The sequence below is a fragment of the Dreissena polymorpha genome, chromosome 3, assembly GCF_020536995.1.
Source record: "Dreissena polymorpha isolate Duluth1 chromosome 3, UMN_Dpol_1.0, whole genome shotgun sequence".
Lineage (NCBI taxonomy): Eukaryota > Metazoa > Mollusca > Bivalvia > Myida > Dreissenidae > Dreissena > Dreissena polymorpha.
In genome coordinates, this window is record NC_068357.1 from 33,707,326 (window position 1) to 33,733,790 (window position 26,465).

Below are 26,465 nucleotides of genomic sequence, written 5' to 3' on the forward strand. Positions count from 1 at the left end.
ATTCTTATTTATTATACCACATTTATATAGCGCCCTTTTCATACTCGAGATGTGCGTTCAAAGGCGCTTTACATTTTTTCCCTGATCACTGGGCCATAAGTTGTCCGTTAACATCTTGGCACAGTTTGCAGCCACAGCACATTGGCTTATTTCCCTCACAGGTACCCCATTTATACACCTGGGTGGGGGAGCAGATGTGGGATAAATTTCTTGCTGAAGGAGATTCCAGTGGTCAGGGCAGGATTCGAACACGGGACATCTCGATCCCTAAGCCAGCGTCCTACCATTAGACCACTGCTCCTATACTTGATACAAATGTTTATAAGCTAAATAGAGTTCAATGAATATAACATAAATATATGGGATGTTCAAGTTCTTGATGTAATCTCTCATTTGTTTTGCATATCTGTCAAACCCTGGTTTGAACCTAATTCAAGAGAATCTGAATGTTGGAAATTTCCTGCCAGTACACCTGTATGGGTAAATCCTAGGATTTTATTGGCTTATTTGATAAAATCCCTCAAAACAATTCTCTTCATCATTTTCATCATGAACACATATAGCTAGCGTCAAGGAACACACAGAATGTCTGAAATTAGATCCTGTTACAAACACTCATACATACGTGTTGGTATTGGAATTTTGCTATACAAGTAACTTGGTCATTATGATTGTTAGTAATCATACAGGGATTTTTTTTGCTTTTATTTGTTACAGCCTGTGCCATTTGGATTGGGAAAATTAGCGCGATAAACCATGAACTTGGGAAAAATAGCGCGATAAACCATGAAATTGGGAAACATTAAGCATTGTAAATATGATTATACGTAACAGAATTAAAATTGTTTTTAAGTGCATATTTGACAGCAATTTTATATAATAAAGTGCTGCTTTAATGTCTTCTTACAATGAAGACAATATTACGTTAATATCCTTCCCCATGCATATTAAACTTGCAATAATCTATAGATTCTTAATACACCAATTGATCAGAACCCCTTTAAGAGTATTAATTTAATTCAGTATTTTTTTTAATTATACTTCATATGGGGAAAACATTAACAAATATCAACAAACACGCTTAAGTGTTCTTGTTGTGTTAATGCTGTATTAAATGGAGATAAAATAACATTTTTTATTTGTTTACTTTTCATTATCTTGCACTTGACAACCTCAGTTCAATGCTATTTCAGTAAACTGTACAGCGGGACAAACATAATCAAGCAGAATATGCATATGAATCTGAGTATACACAGATCCACTAACATATAAATCAAATCATGTTTGTCTATTTCCATTTTCGAACGATACTCATCGTAAATGCTTTAACTTTGTGAAAAGACTGAACTCCAATTTTCCAACGGCAACACTCTTTCCGTGACGCACATTCACTTTGCAGATTTCTAATAAATATATATTTTAATCTCAAACGTAGTATTTTGTGTTAATTGACACACACATTAAATCATTCCCTAATAACCATATGATATTCGTTGTTAATTTTCATGTTATTTATCATTTTCGCCTTTCATCTTAAGGGGGCAGGGGATATATTTTTGACCAAATTTCGAGTTCCGAAAGGCCGCAAACAGTCAAATTCATTTCATCAAAACAGAAAGTGACACAAGGAAGCCTTTTTGTGTCAGTGTCATAACATAGGCAATATATATTGAAAATACAACCAAAGACAAGGCTGGCTTCTTCACTTGTGAAACTATGGCCCTTGATCTTTCCCCCCACCCACCTCATTTTTAATGAAAAATTGAGAAATTTGACCCATTTCATGGCATGCACAGAACATTCAAAAGAATGCAATCCTAGTTTTGGCTACTACACTCAATAATTTCATCCCTGTGCTTTGTTTATTTACCTAGAAAAGTGTCTCTCATACGTTTAGAACTTTTCACAATTTACCTTCAAAATTTTGTTCTGTTTCTGCAGCGTGAAATATTGACTTCCGCCAAAAGTGAAAACCTCCTTTTTGAAGATTCAAAATTTTCTTGCTAGGGAGCTGTGGCTAGTTTTAATGTTTTTTTTCCAAAATTTTGAGACATTCTTTCTACAACCTAACACAAGAAATACATCTTATAAATACCTAATTGATTTTTAAAGACCATAGGTAACCCCTACCCTAAAGATATGAAATTTTCATGGACCCCCCTTTCACTGATATATCCCCTGCCACCGAAATTCCTCCTCTGCTTGCCGCCATCTTGGACGTGTGTAAAAGCAGGCGTGCTCAATCCAGATACATCGACTATCGTCGGTATTATCCGCAATATAGAGAGAGATGAGTGGCAATGAAAAATCGTATATATTCGGCTACATTCGCAAACCAATATGTAAGTCAGTTGTCGTTCGGCGACGACTCGACAAGCTTGATCAGCACTTGTTCTACGACATTATCGCTAAATGACATTGTTATCTTAATGGGTTTTTTTGGAAATTTTGGTCCTCAGTACCCCTACAATTGGGAATTTTTTGAGTCGTGAAATTTTCAAATTGGGAAAAAATGAGTCGTGAAATCAATGAATTGGGAAAAATTTGAGTCGCAAAATTGATGAATTGGGAACCTTTAAAATGCATGTTATCTATCATTAGGGGCTATATTCTGCATTACAAAGCATAATAAGCTCTAGGTTTTAACAGAAAAACTACTAGTGATGATATTATGACTATCGTATCATGTCATGTGAAAATTGTGTTATTGCCACTTCAGTAAGAATGTGCCTGTCAATGGAAAATATATCTTCCATTGATAGGCATAAGCACTGAGGTTGCATAAAAAATAATATTGATAATTTTGTTTTAGCCCTTAAGTCTTACAAGCCCTTCAATGTATCATCTGAGTTAAATTAAAAACTTAAAAAAACAACAACAAAAAACAATGAAACTTGTACTGGTTTGAAATCTTTTAACAATAGACAGTGAGAATGGTGGCACATAACCAAAATGAGTTTTTAGATTGGAATGCTTTAACAACTATTTTCAAAGGTAAGTCTTATATTTTGTTTTGATTTTTTTCAAATCATCAAATAAGATATTAAGATCAACTGCCATAAAATGCTAATGTATATGTTGTAAATAACTATATAATTTTACACCCATATCTCATTATTTTTAATTTTATGTTAAACTTTTATTTCTTTATATCCGTATCCGAATAGTTTCTGTCCGGATTTGACACTTAAAAAACTATACATAGATCTTAAATAATATGCGCATTTTACTCATTATGGTTAGTTTTTTTTAATGTCAACAAAAATTAGTGTTGAGAAAGTTTATTGATGTAAGGAAGACTGGTCTTTACGATGGAATTCTTTCACGGGGAAAAATCAATCACTAGTCGCGGTTATGTACATGTAATCCAGTCACATTTTACACAGCGGTTAGAGTTGCGCCCCTTTGAAAAGTATTGTTTACTTTCTACGCAACAATGTCCGGCAAAAATAAATGGCCGAAAATGAAAGGCTCGACGATTTCAAAAGATATTTCCAGCAAAAATAAAAGGCACTGGCGATTGGGAACGGCACCTAGAATCGTTCGGAACGATAGATATCGAGATTGGGAAAGGTCCGGTGCTAAAATTGGGAAGCCTCCGGTAGGCTTTGGGAAAGGTAACGTTCCCCGGTACTAGTTAAAGAAGGAAAAAAACGCTGCTTAATAACACAAAAGTGATATAATATAATGAAAATTTATTTTCCCTACTTAAAGTAAACATTTTAAAAAAAAGTATTAAATAATGTTCTTGCACTCAAACGATGATGTATGAGTGGGTTACAATCATTAATTGAAATTTAAGCCTGAATTAGCTATGGCTCACAAGTGCAATAACACAATAAAATAAAAGTGAAAACTAATTAATGTTTACAATGCATTGAGATTGTGTGAATTCAATGGAAAGAAATAATAGAAAACCATCTGGTAAATGCTGTATATTTGTACAAAAACAAAGTAAACACAGAAAACGCAATGTGCGTCAGTTTTGCAATTTTCCATATTCAACAACAGATGAGATCATTCCGCAGAACATTCAATGTAATGTAATTTTTTTTTTCTTTTAATCTAAAAAATTTGATGAATTTGAAAATTCATTTGGAATTTATTTTAAAAAATACGATTGTTAACCTTTATATTCTTGCCTAAAGATAGGGTCTCTTTAAAGTATGAAAAAAAGTATTATCAAACCTACATCTTCTTTTGCCAAGGTCTCTTTATGTTTGCTGACAACAACTTCCACAAACTTGCAAAGTTTTTTCTTCGAAAATGTTGGCGGTGGTGATTTTGGTTTCTTTGGAACTAAAGAACTCATCTTGAGATTTTTTACGTATTTCGATTTCACAGGTTTTAATTTCATTCCTTGTGTGATTTATTTCATATGTAACTGTTATATTTGCAAAAGATTAACTAATTTTATCCACCTTTAAATTTGTCAACGCTTAAACATAAAAGTCTCTTCATTCAAAGTACATATTAACATTATTAAAACAGTAATTCCTGTTTATTCACTTTTTTATTACTTTTAATAAATTCTTCAATTTAATAATAATTATTAATTTTATATACACATGTATTGTATCCCTTATCATTCAATAAAGCTCTTCAATTGAAGGGTTTTTGTTGTTGAATTTATTTGTATAATTTAATGTGGATACAAACTGAATTAAAAGGTATCCAAAACTAATAAATATTCATAAGAAAATTAAGAAAACACTTCTTAACTAGTCCAATGTCTTTCAAATTATTAGAAACTTATGATTAATTATTTTCTAATGAACACATTTTATCCCAATTCAAACACAATATACATAACTAATGAACAATCTCTAAAGATATTTTGTATATTTAATAGATGTTTAAATGTCCGTTTAATTGGGCCATTTAATCAAACAATGCAATGATTTGTATCAAATTATCCCCCAATCAGTTATAAACCTGGGTGATGTTCAATTGAAGACAAAAGATTGGCAAGATCATGAGATCAAATTAATCTGCCCACAGAGATTATTTCATGTAACTTTATACATTGTATGTTTAAAACGCTAGTGATCTGGCAAACAATTTAATTCCTGACTGTAAAACAGAAATCAAACCCATGGTATATTTTGTGCATGTAATATGCAATGTTTATTTATGTATGACAGTAGTATTTTTAGCTGGCCCAGCTTGCTCAGTCAAATGGTTACGGGCACTGGACTATAAATCAAGGGATCGCAGGTTTGATCCCCAGCTTACTCAGTGGGTAGAATACTGAACTGCAGATCAAAGGATCCCGGATTTGATCCGCACCCAGCAACATAAATTGTGGGGAATGGTCATAAAATCCCTTCTAGGACCTAACTCTTTCAGTGCGGGAACCGAATTTTGAAGGCCTTTGCAAACAGTTTGGATCCAGATGAGATGCCACAGAACGTGGCGTCTCATCTGGATCCAAACTGTTTGCTATTCTGATAGTATTCTTTGAAAAAAAAATATAAGAAAATGCTAATTTTAGAAATTCAGCAGACGACATTTTAGCAGACGACAAATTTCCCAGCATGCAAAGACCTAATCTCCCCTACAATCCTGTCTCATGAGGGACAATTGTCAGTTATTGGTGTAAGTATGTGCAGTTATTGGTGTAAGTATGTGCAGTTATTGGTGTAAGTATGTGCAGTTATTGGTGTAAGTATGTGCACTTAGCAGTCACGTTTTTTCTTCCATGCAGATTCTGTTTTCTGACCAATGTTTTTGCTAATTTTATCAATTGTGAAATTGTGAGAAAAAAACTTAACTAAAATTTTGAGGTGTCTAAATTTGCTTGCAGGTAAAACTTGAATGATAGCTAGTTATAGGTAAGGTGTAACAATTAATAGCCCACTTTAAAACCAGGCGTTAGACAATTTGTTTTCTCTTTGTCAATATTTGGTTACTCCAAACATATCTACTGTTCAAATGATATGTTTAAACAAATAAAAACTTGTCATATGTGGTAACCATATTAGCATATCCTTGGCATGTTTCATTTACTTGAGGCCATTTCTTTAACAATGACTGCTTTATGTATTAAAACAAGAGGGCCAAGATGGCCCTAGTTAACTCACCTGAGAGGAGTTGGTTCATTCAATCTTAACCAAACATCAAACTTGATCTAGATATTGTACATACAAACATCCTGGACAAGTTTCATCATTATTGAACCAAAACTCTGGCATATGGAGTGATTTTGTTTTTGTAAGATTTGACCAGGTGACCTATATTTTGAGTTGACCCCCCTTACCAAACATCAAACTTTGCTTACAAAAATGAATATTATGACCAAGATTCATAAAATCTGAAACAAAATTATGACTTCTAGAGTGTTTACAAGGATTTTGTATAATATAATGAAAATTTGGACAATCTAAAGGCAATAATAATGGCATTAATTATGTGATATAAATAAAACCAATCTTTTCACCAAGTTTAATGATAATTCGGCAAAAAATGTGACTTCTAGAGTGTTCACAAGCTTTTTTTACTGAATAAATATGAGAAAACTGCCCCCCCCCCCCCCCTCCCACCCCCGGCAGCCATATTATTCAACTGACCGGAACCATTTTCGAACTCAACTCTCATATCAAGGAAACAAATGCCCACTTGCAGCCATGTTTTTCAACGCATCGGAACCACTTTTGAACTCAACCAACATATCATTAAGACTAACATTTTGACAAAGTTACATGAAGATTGGGCATAAAATGTGACTTCTACAGTGTTTACAGGTTTTTCTTTTTTTTTTAACCAAGTGACCGAGTTTTTGACCCGGCACGACCCAGTTTCGAACTCGACCGAGATTTCATTGGGACAAAGCTTCTGACCAAGTTTAATGAAGATCGGACAATAAATGTGGCCTCTAGAGTGTTTCCAAACAAATGTGGACGGACGGACGACAGACAAAGACCGGTCACAAAAGCTCACCTGAGCAATCAGGTGAGCTAAAAAATAAAATGTCTTCCAACAACAAACTTTTCCCATATTTACTACTCTTATAAAGCCGATTGCTAACTAATTGCTATTTAAATATTTACTGTTTTATTTTCCTAATGGAACACATTACTATTGTCAGCAAAGGGTAAGTGAAGCATGAGACCACAACAATTGAGGGTCGGCAACTTAAGTGACAACAAAAACATTGGGTAACAATTAGAAATTCTGCGGTGTAGTCTTGTTTAAATTATCGATAAAATCTTTTTTTCTTTGCAGAGGTATGTCAAACTTTTTGAGTTCCAAAATATATGCCAGTAGGGAAAACGTATAAGATTCAGTCCTTCATATAATATAGGATGCAGGAAGTGTATACCCAAAAATAAAAATAAAATAATTTGCACAAGCATTGCTGCAACCATTTAACAACAGAGTAACAATTTTAACTCAATTGGTTTCTCAAGCTTAAGGTCTTTATTTTGTGAATTCCAATATAGCTAGGAAAAGAAAATGCTTGTCCTTTGACAAAATGACCTATGTATTTATTATCTATCACCTATATTAATTTTTAGACATTTTTTCTTGATTGATAAATTATATTGGCTCTGCAGTTTAAATAAGGTCTTCTTTCTATGTGTCCTCTTACAAAGCCACCAATATGCACAGCCCATTTTCAATTTTAGTCACCATCCATATGGTGAGGAGATCCTATCTAACAGTTGTATTGCCACGCTATGAAAAATGAAAGATTCACATGACATTGGAGGCTTTTGACATTATAGAATGCTGTTGCAGCATCTTTGTTCTGTGTGAACTAAATATTGGTAATTATCAATGTATTTACATTTAGAGTTAAATTTCCTTTAAAAATTTACTAACTAGCCATTTTTTTCCTTCCTTATAAAGTACCGGAAAAAAGCTTTTTAACAATTTTGAAAAAACTACAGATATCTCACTAGTTGAACAAAAATCACAATTGAAGATTTAAAAAAAAAAAAAATATAAGTAACATGCAAATGTAACATTTACTTAGTTTCCCTAAGCAGCTCTTATGACTTGAACCTAAGCTAATATTATACTGACAAATTGACAACATTTAGTTGTAAGTTTGAAGTATTGGGAGCAAAAAATCAAATACAACATTTATTTCCCAATATAAATCCTTTACAAGGGAATTTTCTCAATTTCAGGGTGTTTTTTTCGCGCACATTTTTTCCCAATTGGGCTGGTACCAGTACTTTTTCCAATTGGACAAACAAGAATATCAGTGAAACTGATGGCTGCTCCCCGATGATGTGCTTTGTCAATCTATGAGTTAATAACCACATAAAAAAATCTATTATTAGTGTTGGTGACCTTGACCTCAAACCTTATCAAAAGGTAGAGATCCATGCAAGGTTACCTACATGCCAAACATGTAAGAGATCGGTAAAATATTGAAGGCGCTATGAGAAACTGTAACATAATTGTGACGGAAAAAATCTATTTTTAGCCTCTGTGACCTTGACCCATTTGACCTCAAACCTCATCAAAAGGTAGAGGTCCATGAAAGGTACCTACATGCCAAATATGTAATAGAACGGTAAACTATTGAAGGTGCTATGAGAAACTGTAACAAAATTGAAACGGAAAAATCTAGTATTAGCCTCGGTGACCTTGACCTTGACCCCATTGACCTCAAACCTCATCAAAAGGTAGAGGGCCATGAAAGGTACCTACATGCCAAATATGTAAGAGAACAGTAAAATATTGAATGCGCTATGAGAAACTGTTACAAAATTGAAACGGAAAAATCTAGTATTAGCCTCGGTGACCTTGACCGTGACCCCGGTGACCTCAATCCTCATCAAAAGGTAGAGGTCCATGAAAGGTACCTACATGCCAAATATATAAGAGATCGGAAAAATATTGAAGGTGCTATGAGAAACTGTAACAAAATTGTGATGGAAAAATCTATTATTAGCCTTGGTGACCTTGACCCCAGTGACCTCAAACCTCATCAAAAGATAGAGGTCCATGAAAGGTACCTAAATGCCAAATATGCAAGAGATCGGTAAAATATTGAAGGAGCTATTAGAAACTGTATCAAAAGTGTGACGGAAGGGAGGAAGTACGGAAGTACGGAACTTCAAACTGGCTTCTATATGCTCCCCGAAAATAAAAAAAATCACTATATTTAGTTATTATTTACAAAGTTAATGCTTTCACTCAAAGGTTACCATCAAAACTGCTTTCATGGTAATAATTGTACAAATAAATCTTGGCAAACCATGTTATAACTAGTATAACAAAGTACTAAGTTTACGTTGGTTTATTTATTGAAACTCACAAATATGTATTAAAGTGGCCTTTTCATAGATTTTGGCATGTATTGATGTTTGTCATTAAATGCTTTATATTGATACATGTAAACAAATATTGGATCTAAAAAGTTCCAGTAAAAAAAGACTAAAATTAAAGACAGAAATTGAGTAACCATCAACTGGGCTCGAACCACTGACCCCTGGAATAAAAGTCTATCGCTAATAGACCACTTGGCCATCTGTGCTCATACATTGAGTGATGTATTTTATACTTGTAAAAGCAATCCTCATAGTATCACAAAATATAACAACAAAAACAGAACTCTCCAAATTTTTCAATTCTGTCGCGTTGCAACACTTGATAATTTTCAGGTTTTTAAATCGTCAAAAGATGCATATAATGGATATTTTAGAGCATGGTAAATGTTCAGTATTACTGTTTCCTCACAAATATCATAACTACAACGCATATTTGCAAATCTGAAACATTTTTTAATAATTGTGTCAATTTAACAAAACATGAAAAGGCCCCTTTAATATAGTTCAAGGTCTGTTTCATAATTAAGTTACAGGGGCCATTACAAGGAACTCTCTCAGCAAAGCTCTTTCAAATCACGTAGCTATCATTTCATTTCCCTTTAAACTTTCACCACCCTTTTTATTTAACTGCCATGACAACAATTTTCTTCCATTAATTGCTGAAATAGTGCATTTTTTGTCCAGACAGTACAGTCAAAGGGCCAAACTTCCATGCCATTAAAAGTTTTGCTTTACAACTATCATAACTCCCCTTGTAAGAAATATGTTTATGTTTTGCAGATTTAACCCTTTCCCCCATATGAAGCAAAGTGAAAATGGCTTTTGCAACCAGCATAAAACCAGAACAGCTGCAAGTAACTCGCACTCTGTTCAGGTTTTATGCTGTTTGCTCCTCATCAGTAACTCAGGGTTAGAAATGAAGTCTTTAAAACTTGAATTTAGTAAGAAAGTTATTTAATTAAATGTAACTTCTCAGGGACTAAATGCGTCAAAGAACGCCTCTATGCGGGAAAGGGTTAAAATTAATTACTCACCCTTGTAAGAGATCTGCCAACGCTCTTCAAAAAGACGTACTCTCGTGGCACTAGTTCTGTGCCAAGCTGTTGGTCGATCTCATCTCGTAATGCGTACACTTTCATTTCAGGATGAACCCTACAAAAAAAAAGAATAATTCAGGGTTTCCATCCTTTTTGCACAATCCTCATGCAATTAAGCTCACTTTTGACCTTCACAAATGTAGATTATTATGCAGCTGGAGTTTTCAATGCCAAATTAAATTGACATAATTATTAGGGAATGCAAACTTACAAGAATTGTGCATTTAGGTCCGCATATAACAGTGTTGCATCAATTTGGAGATGAAAATTTACGTAACAATTTACCAAAGATTTTTAACAAATGTATCAATACATATTGACAGGGCTTTGAACTTAGTGTCCCGAATTTCAATAGGGGTCATCTAGTGCCTAAGGCCAATGCACATGAGAAGTATCAAGCCAATCAGTTAATTTGTTGACAAGTTATTGATCAGAAATGGTTTTCACACTAATTGTGACAGTGACCTTGACCTTAGACCTAATGACCTAATTTCAATAGGGGTCATTTACTGTCCAAGGACAATTCACATGTGACGTATAAGCCAATCAGTCAATTCTTTGACTGGTTATTGATTGTAAGGGATTTTCAAATTATTTGTTACAGTGACCTTGACCTTTGACCCAAATTTCAAATAAGGGTCAAGTACTGACCTAGACCAATGCACATGGGAAGTATCAAGCCCATCGGTCAATTAGCTGACGAGTTATTGATGGGAAATGGTTTTCACACTTATTGTGACAATCACCTTGACCTTTGATCTAGTGACCCCAATTACAATAGGGGCCATCTACTGTCCAAGGCCAATGCACATGTGAAGTATCAAGTCAATCGGTCAATTTATTGACGAGTTATTGATCTGAACGAACTGGTCTACTGACAGACTGACCGACCAACATCCAGCAAAACAATATATCCCCTCTTCTTCGAAGGGCGGAATACAAATGCAGCTATGGTTGAATTCTATTTCAAATTATTAACAAGTTTGCCTTTTTTCAAATAAATAAATATATGAATGTGTTTTTTTTTGTACATTTGCAGACAAATTCAATTACATGTTTGTGTCTGTGAATTACTTACAATAATAAGGTTTCTTATGTTAAAATGATGTGGCTGTATACGGTTACATTCCCTTTAAATCAGTGGCAACTGAAAATCTGGAATCTTAGAGTAACATATCTATTCATCAAATCAAAATTGCAATCAACATGTTATTAATTATGCTACACCGCAATATCAGGATAAAAAAATCATGTTCACTGTGTCACATTATCGGATAAGCTCTGGCATTATTGGATAATATTTAACTTCCGAACCAAGACATAATGATCAATGATTGAAATCTACTGAAAAGGCTCATTTGAATGGCGAGGCCTTTAAAGCACTTTAAATGACGACACTAAATGAATTAAGCTGCATTCACAATGTGAACGCATAAAAGGCTTTAAACGCATGACATTATGATCTGTATTCAGTACACAATATTAACGTCAAGGTCACAGAAAGATGTATCTAAGGTTATGAGCCATTACTGACATTAATATGTGCACTTGTTAATTTTTTTTTAATTGCAAGTGCAAATTGATCTTAAAATAGATTGTGGTCTTCTATCCGCTAAACTTCAATCTGCATATAAATTTATATGAAAGTATATGTCTTCATATGTTTATTTTACAGGCCCCTGTGTCCATAAACTCTAACTGGTTGTCCTCAATACTGATATTAAAGCGTCAATCTTTTCTAGGAAGTACAAATTGATCTTAAAATAGATTGTGGTCTTCTATCCGCTTAACTTCAATCAACATATAAATTTATAAGAACCTATATGCCTAAATATATTTATTTTACAAGCCCCTGTGACCATGAACTCTAACTGGTTGTCTTCAAGTTACCAGGGGTTTCGCTGTCAATCGTCATTGGCGCCAATGATGCTAAATTTTTAAAAGTGGCTCCAATTTTTTAAAAGTGGCGAATTAAAAAAATCGGTAAAATCCTATCCGAAAATGTACTGTGAATTGAAAGCACGCGACTGAGCATTAGCGGCCAGCGTCTGTCAGTTGTAAATGTTTATTTACGACGATGTTAGCGACCTACAGTGCAGAGTGTAAACTGAAATCACCAGGCCTGGAAATCACTGAACTTGAAGCGTGTTAGTGTTACAAACGGTGTTTTTACTGCTATTGTCAAGTTTTATGGGGGTTATTATTGGATTAACGGCTCCTTTATGCTATTGAGCAATAAATTGAGTAACACGGGGACAAACTGTCACGACGATCAATAATTATAATGATTATTAGGGCTGCTATTTCTTTTATCAAAACCATGGGGCTGGCAAAAGGATTTAATTTCTTCACAAAAACAAATCAAAACTTGTTTCAAGAGGTAATTTTTTGTGAGCATTTCTGTTTAACAGTTTCAGTATTATAATGTTCTGGGAAGGATATTATTATGCCCCCCTTCGAAGAAGAGGAGGTATATTGCTTTGCACATGTCGGTCGGTCGGTCTGTCGGTCTGTCGGTTGGTCCGTACATCCACCAGGTGGTTTCCGGATGATAACTCGAGAATGCTTAGTCCTAGGATCATGAAACTTCATAGGTACATTGATCATGACTGGCAGATGACCCCTATTGATTTTAAGGTCACTAGGTCAAAGGTCAAGGTCACTGTGAACCGAAATAGTAAAATGGTTGCTGTATGATAATTCAAGAAAGCTTATGCCTAGGATCATGAAACTTGATAGGTAGATTGATCATGACTCGCAGATGACCGACAGACCGACCATCCGACATGAGCAAAACAATATACCCCCTCTTCTTCGAAAGGGGGAATAATAATTAATTTTTAAATATTTGTGCAGCATACTGTTTGAAGGGGCCTTTTCACAGATTTTGGCATATTTTGAAGTTTGTTATTAAATGCTTTATATTGATAAATGTAAACATTGGATCTTAAAAGCTCCAGAAAAAATCAAGAATAAATTAAAACAAGGAAAAAAAAGTAGCCGGTACCAGGGCTCGAACCAGTGACCCCCGGAGTCCTGGAGTTAGTCTGAAGTAAAAACGCATTAGCCCTCTCGGCTATTCCGCCGAGCATACACAGTATTGGTATTTTATACCTTATATAAGCAATCTTCGTAGTTTCGTAAATTTAAACGAAAAAAACAGAACTCTCCAAATTATTCAATCGTTTCGCGTTGCAACGCTTTATAATTTTTAGGTTTTCAAATCGTCAAAAGATACATATTATGGCTATATTGGACTATGGTAAATGTTCAGTAATACGGTTTCCTCACAAATATCATAACTAAAACGAAAATTTGCGAATCTGAAACAACTTTTTTCAATTTTGTCAATTTACCAAACCGTGAAAAGATCCCTTTAATACATTGATGTTAACATTATTATATTATTTTGGTTATCTGTGTTGTTTATCAAATTGAAAAAAAAAGTTATTTATATACAAATAAAGCTTATCAAGACTTATGAAGGTACTTATGTTTTTTTATGTAATAACATACTTTTTAAAGTGATAAAATAGTCAATGACATTAATTTAGTAAGGTTTCTTTAAAGGAGCCTTTTCAAAGATTTTGGCATATTTTGAAGTTTGTCATTAAATTATATTGATAAATGTAAACATTGGATCTTGAAAGCTCCAGTAAAAAATCAAGAATAAAATTTAAAAAAGGAAAAAAAAGTAGCAGGTACCAGGGCTCAAACCAGTGACCCCTGGAGTCCTGGAAGTGGTCTGAAGTAAAAACGCATAAGCCCTCTTGGCTATTCCGCCGGGTATACACAGGATACGTATTTTATACCTTATATAAGCAATCTTCGTAGTTTCGAAAATTTAAACGACAACAACAGAACTCTCCAAATTATTCAATCGTTTCGCGTTGCAACGCTTTATAATTTTTAGGTTTTCAAACCGTCAAAAGATTCAAATAATGGCTATATTGGACTATGGTAAATGTTCAGTAATACTGTTTCCTCACAAATATCATAACTAAAACGAAAATTTGCGAATCTGAAACAACTTTTTTCAATTTTGTCAATTTACCAAACCGTGAAAAGATCCCTTTAAATGATTGTTCTTATTAATAAGGTTGGAATAACCAACAGTTTTCACGCCGTGAAAAAGTGGCGACAACTTTTTTGGGGCCAGTGAAACCTCCGAGTTACCTTGAACTGTGACCTGTTAACCTCAAGGTTGATAAGAGTTCAGTGTTCTGGCGAGAATATTTTATGGAATAATTTTCACAAAAATCACAAACAAACGAACTTGTTGCATTTTATTTCACACACAAAATTCATGGAACAAATAGTAACGAAATCAAGGACAAATATTACATTTCTCCAAGATTATAGAGTAAGAAGCAAACTCCAATTAATAGATCTGCTTTCTGTTTGGTTAAATCAAATATGGCGCCACTATCTTTAAGCCAGTTGATAAATTACTGCATTCATTAGATATTTTGCCCTTTTTAAGAGAATTTGCTCCATTTTCAAAGCAGGCCATGTCTACTGCAAGAAAATGCTTAAACTGCAAATTATCAAGGATATTACAGTTATTGCAAAAGTTTTTTTTTTAATGTGACTGGTAAATAAGAAAAATAGGTTGGTCACATGCTGTCCGCAGGCATAATACAAATTTGGTGGTGATCAAGTAAGCTTTTTGACAGAAACTAAACAAGAGCGCCAAACTGTCATACGCCTGTTTGAAGGTTTTGGACACCATTTAGACAAAACTTCTGACCAAATTTGGTGAAGATCGGATGAAAACTACTTCAAACAGAGAGCGGACACCATGCTAAATCCTTGAAATACACTAAGTGACCCTGTGACCTAGTTTTTGGCCCGGAATGACCCATATTCGAACTTGACCTAGATATTGTCTAGATACAACTTTTGACCAAATTTGGTGAAGATCAATGAAAACAACTTCAATAAGAGAGCAGACACCACGCTAAATGCTTGAATGCACTAAGTGACCCCGAGACCGAATTTTAGATCCGGCATGACCCATATTCAAACTGGACCTAGATAGTGTCTAGATACAACTTCTGACCAAGTTTGGTGAAGATCGGATGAAAACTATTTGAATTAGAGAGCGGACACTGCTCTGGATGCCCCCCCCCCCGCCGCTCGCCCGCCACGAGTTTTTTTTTAATGGAGCGTATAAAAAGTGACTGCGTCACAAATTTTATGGAACAAAAACAAAAACATCTGAAATTCTCACATAACATGCTCAAAGAAATCAGTTGGGTAGTATATGTTTGTAAAATATAATAGACATCTACGGTGCATCATATTTGTTTTGTGAATCATATTTGTTTTATACACTTTGACACAAACAGTTACATGTTTCTTTTTTTAATTTATCGGAGTGTCTACAAATATGGGTTATGTCCCTACTCATTTATTAAGGAAAAATCCCCAAAGTTTCATTACATCACAGTTGTGGGAAACCCAGCTTTTTTTACCTCACCTGGACACTTGCGATTCTTAATATGTAATTCCTTGTTTGCTACCAGAAAACCAATTTGGCTGATAAGGTAAAAATGCGTCTTGGGCCGCTCAGGGAAAACCGGGCTTAACACGTGTGTGTGAAGTGTCATCCCAGATTAGACTGTGCAGTTCTCACAGGCTAATCTGGGGCCCCACTTTCTGCATAAATTTGATTTTTGCCAAGAAGGGACATCCTTTAAACAAATACAAACACACATAGACCTACTTACTGAACACTTTCAAGAGATGTCTTCAATAAATTGGGTTTTAAAAGAAAACTTGGGACATAAAAAGTGTATCTTCCTTTTATCTGTTCAGTTTAGTGCACAAGGATTCAAGTGCAAAATCATTAAGTGAGATATTGATATAGTTGGGTGACGTGGCTCATTTTCTGATGTGTCTACACTTAAATTTAAAGTTTGCAATTAATTTAGTAAGTAAATATTAATATTTTTAACAATGTGAACGATCAGGATAAAAAGATGAGCTTTTGTGTCTGAGTTTTTTAGAAAAAAAAAACAATGTGGAATTAAAATGTCCATGAAAATTAAACTGAAAAATCAATGTACATTTTAATATTTTAATTATAAACCATTTAGTGATTAATTGTAGGTTCGTTTAAAAAATCACAAGACCAATTACAGTCACTGCATATTCAGGTACCACACTAATATGAGTACGACATAAATTAGCTGATTCAATCACAGATATGTCTTGAAATGATTTAGACTCCTAGCTATTTTGACAATCAGAACTTGGGAAAGTTCCAAAAGCAAATGTAACATAATCTTAGTGTGTCAAATACATTTATTTGACCCTTAGTTTTGATTTGTTTAAGCACACATGTCACACCTACCTGCTCACAATTTCTTATTGAATATTTACTGTCGGCATGTTTGTTTTCATTGAGAACATTTAAAAAAATCAAGCATTTTACATGTTTTTTAGAGTTAGCTGAAACTGAAACGTTAATTAAAAAAAATTAAGAAATAGAACACTTCAACTAATGTTCACATTGTTTTGCTTGCTTGATTTCATAATGAGTAAAATTGGCGTTAATCAGTGAAAATGAGGTTTGATGCATGTGCGTAAAGTGTCATCCCATATTGGCCTGTGTAGTCCTTTCAGGCTAATCGGAGACAACACTGTCCGCTTGTATGATATTTTATGTTTAAAGAAAGTCTCTTATCAAAAATCCAGTTTAGACAGAAAGTGTTGTCCCTGGTTAGCCTGCACAGACTGCACAGGCTAATCTGGTGCGAAAATTTATGCACATGCATTAAACCCCCTTGTCACAGAGTGCGGCTCAAATGATAATCTGCCAACAAGAGTCAGGTCAATTCACATGTAAAACATATATCTACTTCCTGAAAAACGATCATTGGGGGGAGTCATATAGTCTTAGCTATTTTGTCTTTGCAATTTTTTGTTATGTCTATTATACAGTAAATACAGGCATGAAAGCTTCATTTCAATAAGGGTCCTCTGCTTTTAACATGTTTGTCAGATTTAAAGGGGCCTTTTCACAGATTTTGGCATATTATGAAGTTTGTCATTAAATGCTTTATATTGATAAATGTAAATATTGGATCTTAAAAGCTCCAGTAAAAAATCAAGAATAAAATTAAAAAAGGAAAAAAAAGTAGCCGGTACCAGGGCTTGAACCAGTGACCCCCGGAGTCCTGGAGTTAGTCTGAAGTAAAAACGCATTAGCCCTCTTGGCTATTCCGCCGAGTATACACTGTGTAAGTATTGTATACCTTATATAAGCAATCTTCGTAGTTTCGTAAATTTAAACGACAACAACAGAACTCTCCAAATTATTCAATTGTTTTGCGTTGCAACGCTTTATAATTTTTAGGTTTTCAAATCATCAAAAGATACATATAATGGCTATATTAGACTATGGTAAATGTTCAGTAATACTGTTTCCTCACAAATATCATAACTAATACGAAAATTTGCGAATCTGAAAAAACTTTTTTCAATTTTGTCAATTTATTAAACCGTGAAAAGATCCCTTTAAAGGACTGAGATTTTTTGAATAAGTATTTAATTCACAATTCATGACTTATGTCTAATTGCTAATTGTCCACAACCAATGTCTGGAATTAAGCTGTGCATAACAGCATATCCAGCCAGGTTTAAATCACTCATTCAAATGGGAAACTTCATAACCATAAGGAAAAGTGCATAAATATGACCTTTTTAGCAAACTTCATTTGAATGAGAAGAGTGCATTTAAATAACATTGGCATCAACACAGTGCATTTTAATTACATTAGTATCAACCTTTATAAGCATACTGTGGATTGTAATTTAATGACAAGTTATCTAACACCATAAGAATTTGGAAAAAACATACTTGTATGACTTTCTTTTCAACTTCATTGGCGTAAGGAAGAGAGCCATACTTAAATGACATTTTTATCAAACTTCATTTCCATGAGGAAGATTGCATAATAAATTAAATGATGTTCTTATTGAACTCATTTTAACTTTCTAAATTATTATAAAAAGATTATCCTCTACTCAATCTCGGGCCTTAATTTCAGATATAAGTTAATTAAGTTTAAAGTGGCAATATGGTAAGACTCAAGTCTAATTCCCTACAAAAACATTAGATAGAAAGAAGGACTTTCAGCCTGGTTCATGTTTGATCAAGGCGGTCAATACATGGACAAGTGCCATTAGAAAATGACCAAATATGCTTGTGTTAAACCTTTTAAACGTGATTGAGTGCAAGAATCAAATAAAGGCAAAAAACGAGCGTTTCCATGTCAATAAATAAATAACAATTACAACATGACAATTTTCTTTTCGTCTTTATTAGAGTCGTAAAATGTTTGTAGTATTGATTGAGACCTTTATTAAAAGCCAGAAAGATTAATTTTCAAATCCTGATTGCTTGGTAAATTATTGAAATTACAGGCAACTCTTCATAAAATGTCTTTGCTGGCTTAATTCTGATAAGACAGGGTCATAACACTGATATATTATGTCAATAACAGGTATAAAACTGAACATTGAGGATTATACAATGCAGTACATACAGCAATAAACTTTATAAATTGTCTTTCAAATTAATTTATTTTCTTACAGAGGCTAAATGGAATGCACGAAAATAATAGGATTCATTGTCCTAAAAGAAATAAATTTAAAGTGTCAGTCAGGTAAAGAATAAAAAATTTAAATCAACTTCACAAAAATAACAGAAACAGTGTTGTGTATTTCAAGAGAAATTAAATTTGCACATCTATCCAAGAAACAACTGTGTTTTTTCATTATTTAATATTGTTAGTCAGGCTGTGTACTTTGCAAGTTGTGGATCATCTTGTACTTTTATAGTGCAGATGTACAGTAATCAGTAAAGAACATTATATAGTCCAATCTGAATTTGTGCGCAGCCTCTTGTTTAGACAGTATGTTTTTGGCTTAGACTGGGAACAACAGTTTCATGCCAACACGTAAAGAAAAATGTTTAAAAAAAATAATCGTCGTAATTATCATGACTTTAAAATAAAGGTAGGAAACTTAAGTTTTTTAAGTTAGTAAATTAACATCAAGGTATTGTTTTGTTCTTTTTTAAACTTAATATTCGCATATCCACCCCATTAAATGTCTTTTATGAAGCGCATGTATATTAAACTACATAAAAGTGTTCGTAGATACAAATTTTACCACCTGAGATCACATCACATGTGTCCTCAATTGACTTATTATGAATTTATTTCTTCGTCAGCGAAACATATGAAATGTTGATATTTGACAAAGACGCAGCTTTCGTTTGACACATTCAAATAATACTGTTTCTTGCAAAAATTGGTCTTATTGCATGTGCTAACCGCATAGCTCAAGCCCAGCCTGAGAAGTCTGGTCATGGGCTATGCTTTCCGCCTGAGAAGTCTGGTCATGGGCTATGCTTTCCGCCTGTGAAGTCTGGTCATGGGCTATGCTTTCGGCCTGAGAAGTCTGGTCATGGGCTATGCTTTCGGCCTGAGAAGTCTGGTCATGGGCTATGCTTTCCGCCTGAGAAGTCTGGTCATGGGCTATGCTTTCCGCCTGAGAAGTCTGGTCATTGGCTATGCTTTCCGCCTGAGAAGTCTGGTCATGGGCTATGCTTTCCGCGTTTGCGCAGTCTGGTCATGGGCTATGCTTTCCGCGTTTGCGAAGTCTGGTCATGGGCTACGCTCTCCGCACTTGCGCAGTCTGGTCATGGGCTATGCTTTCCGCACTTGCGCAGTCTGGTCATGGGCTATGCTTTCCGCGTTTGTGCAGTCTGGTCATGGGCTACGCTCTCCGCACTTGCGCAGTCTTGTCTTGTTTTTTATATCTCATGGGTATCCTCCTTAGTATTCAGTATGTAAAGCCTGACAAGACTGTGCAGATGAGCAGGCTGGATTGGAGCTACGCTGGCAGCATATTGCATAAGAACCATTTTCGCATGACACAGGTCTTAAACAAGCTCATTGCCTCTTGTTAATAGAACATCTAAAGACGAGACTTTCCGATTGAACATTGAAGTCACACTGTGCTTTTTATAGCAAACTGGCAAATGTTGGTAGCCGATTCTGGCTTGCAGGTAAGATTTTCAGACAGACTGAACATGTTCATTACACATGTGAGGATATATAATTAAAGGATTCCTTTTGATCATGGACACTATATTATTTCAGTGGTCTTGCATCAAAAAACGAGAGCGCCGATGGCGTTAAAAGCATAGGTGCAAGATACAGGGAAGAATGGCGTCACGTGGTATAATGTAGTTCAATATCGCCATCCGCGAATTTCTCAAATCAATAATTTCAAACAATTACAGACTATTTAAATAGATAATCTTTCCATTTACATCAGTGTTTGAAACGCTTATGAAAAATAATTACCCAAGCCTTTCAAAATTTAAGCACGGACAGATCTGTATCGATTCTTTTCTCTATTCTTTTCACAAATGAAAATAGACGCTACCCTATTCGTCTGCGTCAAGAATTTGTCGTAAAACTTGTGGTAAGCGTTAGATGCAGACGTGCACAACAGATTGAGTTCTGAATACAGATTTCTGAATGCAGATTTTTATAGAAACTCCTCACAGCAGTTACTTCCCTTGCTTCGCCCGGTCAGTAACTTCTAGTATAAGGGAGGCCACTGCGTAGGAGATTGAGATTTATAGTGCAGATAGAATTGTTTTACGAACGAAATTTGTTTTAGGTTATAAGAAGATTTTTTGACATAAAACGGTCTTAGAAAAATTCACTAAAAACGGTGTCAGCAATATTCTTGGAAGAAAACGTTAGAAAAACGTTTTAAAAAAAAAATTGTAAGAATGACCATATACTAAATTAAATAGATATTTCGTCTGATTTTTGATCAGGTAAGGCTTCATAAAGGGCAACCGATGGATGTGGATTTTTTAAATGTGGTATATACCATAAGCATAGGTGCGTAAACACACCTATGCTAACAAGACAATTGGTAAACTCCATAGGGTTTCATTTATTTCTTTCCCTAAAATTTGTGTTAGTTGATATCTCAAAAGCAATACTGTGTTATCAACATAAGGCATTTATTGATAGTACATTCTGTCTCCCTCTGACTATTTACTGACCCAGCACTGACCCTGAAAGTCTCGCTTGCAGCAAGTGTCCACATTTCCCTACACTGAGAAGTGTTACATCCAATACTACAAACATGGGGTGGTGTGACTAATATTCCAGGGATTATGCTCAAATCAGCCAAATTAGAATGAATGGAGTGTACTCATTTTGGTCTGCTGGCAATATGTAAAGGTCATCTAAGGTGAAAAGCTGGGGTCAAACAGCTTTACCGAAAAATTACATATTGTATATTTTATAAGAACCATGTATACATACCGTATAAATCCTATTGAAATTGTGTCATTTATGTATTGGTTTAAAGCATTATTAAATTTGTCTCGCCAAATATCTGGTGGCACCAGATACACGTGCAGGTCCGCCATCTGAAAGTAGACAATGTCGCAAATTAAAGGCACTGAGCGATTTGGCAGAATATACACAATGTATGAGCATCGCACAGGCTAATCACGGACAAATCTTTCCCTGTTTGTGGTGTTTTTCGTTCTATTCTCAGCGAAATCCAGTTGAGGCGAAAAAAGTTGATCTTGATTAGCCAGTGCAGACTACACAGGCTAATCTATGACAATACTTTAGACATATGAATTAAGTCCCTTTCTTCCAGAACATGGCTCAGATTATAAATAACTCTGACAATTATGTACTGCCAAAGGCAAAAAGGTAAAAAGATAAACTTGTTTCAAAATTCTTAATTGAGGAACAAAACTGCAATAAAAGATGCATTTTCAAACTTCAAATGAATGTGATGTGTTATACCTATACTAAAAATTTAATATTTCAAAACTGTCAGGATAACAAATTGGTGTTTAATGTGAGAAACAATATTTCTGTTTGAAATTAAACATAACTGTAGCCAGTGCCTGACAGTGCCTCTACCAATAATTATATTTACAAAAGGGAAAAACGAAAGTGAGAATTACAAAATAACTATACAGCTATTGTACAGCTATTGTTATATCAAACAGGTAAGAAACCTCCATAGAAGTATTATATATCAGGTTCCACATAAATGATAAAAGAAAAAATGCGACTAAGCCAGTATTCATTGCAAATCAACCTTACCAAAGTACTTGAAAATTGTATATCAGCTATTCATGGAAATAACATAGTTAATTCAAAATTAATTGGACGATTTTCCAATTATCAATGAAAAGCCAGACAAAATGTCATAAGTCCACATAATCGATGAATTACAAAATATGGATTGTATCTTTTTAATATCAAAAGCTTCAAGTGTTGGGTTACAATTAGTTTAGGTTAGTTTAGTGTACACCTTTTTATTTTAGCTTGATTGCATCGAAAGCATCAGTCAAGCTTATCGAAACGCTCTAGCTCTTTCAGTTCGGGAACCGAATTTTGAAGGACTTTGCAAACAGTTTGGATCCAGATGAGACGCCACAGAATGTGGCGTCTCATCTGGATCCAAACTGTTTGCTATTCTGATAGTATTCTTTGAAAAAAAATCGAAGAAAATGCTAATTTTAGAAATTCAGCAGACGACATTTTAGCAGACGACAAATTTCCCAGCATGCAAAGGGCTAGAGTCAGTTTCCTTTGGGAAAGATCTAGAGAATGCTCCCGAGTGGGGATTGTACCCCTGACCTCCCGCTCGCTAGGCTGACAGTGGGGATCGTACCCCTCACCTCCCGCTCGCTAGGCTGACAGTGGGGATCGTACCCCTGACCTCCCGCTCGCTAGACTGACAGTGGGGATCATACCCCTGACCTCCCGCTCGCTAGGCTGACAGTGGGGATCGTAACCCTGACCTGCCATGGCAAACTTTAGTTTAGGTTATAGTATTACATCCCAGGCAAACCTTTAATTAACAGTTTATGACAATGATGATGATGGTGAAGGGGAGGAGCAAGAGGAGGCACAGAAACAGGAGGAGGAACAAGATGAACAGGAGGATGAAGAGGATGAACATGAGGAGGAACAGGGGGATGAAGCGGAGGAACAGGAGGATTAAGAGGAGGAACAGGTGGAGGAACAGGAGGAACATGAGGATGAAGAGGAGGAACAGGATGATTAAGAGGAGGAAAATGAGGAGGAACAGGAGGCTTTGTTAAAGTTGTCGTCGTCATAAAAACTCGTTGATTTACAACACAAAACGTCTTATTTTTACAGACCCAAATTAATTTAATCATATTTTTCAACTTCCCTTTTGCTTTATTTTGAAAATTTAATCCAAAGTTTAATGTAAGCAAGTGTGTTTTTTTTACTGGAATTGTAAACAAAGAGTCAGTAAAAGTCTTTCGAAAATTTGCAGTCTGTGTGAATTGTCAGTTTGACGTCATCAAAGGAAAGCCGCTTCCTGTCTGAAGCAATAAAGCGACAAATTTCACGCCGACAAAATTGGCTTCCTTTGTCTAGCAATCAACATGCCGCACCAATCGTGTGTTTGTTTCTCAATTGCAATCCTCCAATTTAATAATAGCACGTGCATAGCTCCGCCTTCGAATCTTTTGCAGAGAACGGAGGTGGAGTTTAACGGTTAATTGAGCTAGTGTTTTACGCAAGTTGAGTTCCGATTTTCCAAAATTACACGGCCCTATGAATTGAAACGACAAATACATTTATCAATGATTTTCCGAGATATACCGATTTGTTCCGATTTCCAAACTCTCTGTACAGTTCCTTACTATGGCGGACTTATTTACAAACTTCCTAAACACATATATCGTAAATTATGGCAGTGTTTTATTGGATTATTATTACTGATTATCAAATTGCAAGGTAATACTTTTTTATCTACTACAATATCGGGTTTGTTTAATATAATTAACATGTTAAACAATATAGCTTCGTCACAGACTCTGAAATAAATTTTGATGGGGTCGACATTTTACTGACGCTGATTTGCCTGTAATTTTTACCCGAAATAAATTTTGAGAAGTGCCCATAAAAGGACTGGTACATAATGTGTCACATTGAAAAAGATCCCAATCTCTGCAATATATATATGTGAACCAATCGTTGATTGTATTTACTTGATTTTATTTGCAACCGTACTCAAACCGAACCGTTTTTTTTCTCGTTTCGCTTGTTTCCGATTTTGTTTTTTTCCCATTTTCCAAAAATTAGGGTCGGCGGTTTTGTAAACCAAGAAATATAAAAGTCGTGGCCTTATCTAATAAAATAATTGCCATGCCAAATAACATAGATATTTAATTATTTATAAAGAACAAATCTGGTTAGTTTTCTTTCAAAAAGAAAGAAATCAAATACTACAATAAATAGTAATCTGCTGTGCTTATATAACATATGCAATGCAGATGCTTATAAATTAAGTTTTTTATGTAACTTATTGTAATGAACAGACCAATTTCAGGGTGATGAATTTCCCCCATATGACAAAATTCAACTTGAGTGTGCATCCACAACCGAAAGCTGGAAAAAGCTTCAAACAGACTGCAGTGTATTCTGTCTTCAAGGTACTGGGCAGTTGCACTAAGTAACTGTACATTGAATTAGTATTATGTCAGTATTTTTTCGTTATTATGTACAATAATGACTTATGGGAAGTATCTTAGTTTTGGGGCTAATATAATATGTTATGATGTACATATGAATTTTAAATAGTACTTTTCTCTTGTTTAATTTACCCCAGATAGATGTCCTACAGAACAATATCAAACCAATCACCATGTAGTAGCCTAACAAAACCAGACATTTCAGTCCATTTCCTGTTGTCAGATCCCAATGTATAGTGATTACAGATTCACTTTTATAACAGTTTGAATGTATTTAATAACTCTTTACTATAGACCTTTTTATGATTTTTATTCTGTAGAGCACATGTGAACAGTATACCTCATACAAGAAAGGACCCGGGAGGCAGTGCATGGTGTTCAATATTCTCAAATATGCGCCAGAAAGGAAAATGGGAGTGTGTTAAAGACATTGACAAACAATTTGAAAACTAGCCTCTGTGCCTGGCAGTCTGTGCCTGATGACATTTTTTGTAGTCTCTCATGTTTGCTTACACTTATGACAACCTTTGTAAGACCTCAGTTCATAAACTCGTGAAGAATTATGGTTCATCAACTATTCACTGACAGTCCGTGAACAGAAAATGGGCCATTGAAAAATAGAAGGAAAATGTTCATGAACTGTTCATGAACAGCAAAACCCTGAAGAACTTTTCAAGAACTGTGTTGTTCATGAACTGTTCAAGAACATTTCATACCATTGGTGTTCATGAACACTTCATGTCATAAGGGTTCAAGAATAGTTCATGAACATTTCATGCCATTATGGTTCAAGAATAGTTCATGAACACTTCATGCCATTAGGTTTCAATAATAGTTCATGAACACTTCATGCCATTAGTGTTCATGAACTAAAATTTCAAGAACATTTCACACCCATTTTCTGTTCACTGACTATTCATGAACTATTCATGAACTTGGTTCACAAACAGTTCATGAATTGTTCATGAACTGCAGAACAACATTTCGCTAAGGCAGTCTCCCGGTTCCAGTCTCCTGACTAAATGTGTACATTTTCTGTCAATCTGTTTATTTTTGGGTCCAGAAACATATGTTATTTACAACATGACACATTTTTACAATGTGCATGTACCTGTGTTAAAATTAATTTTGATTTTAATCATTTTTGCATGGCTGAGTATTGCAAACCAATGCTTTAATATTTAAAAAATATTAATTATACAGGAGCTACTTTTATAAATTGGATGATGAAAGTGACATTTTATACCTTTATGAATTGTAATTTATATGAGCTAAACCCAAGACTTTGATCAAACAAAACCTTATTATCTCAGTGTAAATTGTTTATCAATTTCAAATATTCATTCCAAATTTCATTTCTTGCAACAAAATACAAACGTTTATAATTCAATTTGATAATTGCACCAGGTGCAAATGCGCTATGTAAGGAATTATTACACAAATGTACTCAAGTCAATTAAACCTTTCACAGATAACATAGGGACACACCTACTGTTT

General features: G+C 34.6%; 1 protein-coding gene across 5 annotated transcripts in view; it reads right to left on the reverse strand.

The window, feature by feature from the left end:
- The window catches only part of LOC127873620 (apical junction molecule-like), a 176,048-nt gene that overhangs the window by 78,611 nt on the left and 70,972 nt on the right, over positions 1 to 26,465 (reverse strand). For all 5 annotated transcript variants that reach the window (XM_052417497.1, XM_052417501.1, XM_052417496.1 and 2 more), the window contains exons 2-3: positions 21,754 to 21,860; positions 10,322 to 10,439 (exon numbers count right to left, since the gene is read on the reverse strand). In XM_052417497.1, the coding sequence (XP_052273457.1) occupies positions 10,322 to 10,439; positions 21,754 to 21,860 (225 nt within the window). The remainder of the gene's footprint in view (positions 1 to 10,321; positions 10,440 to 21,753; positions 21,861 to 26,465) is intronic.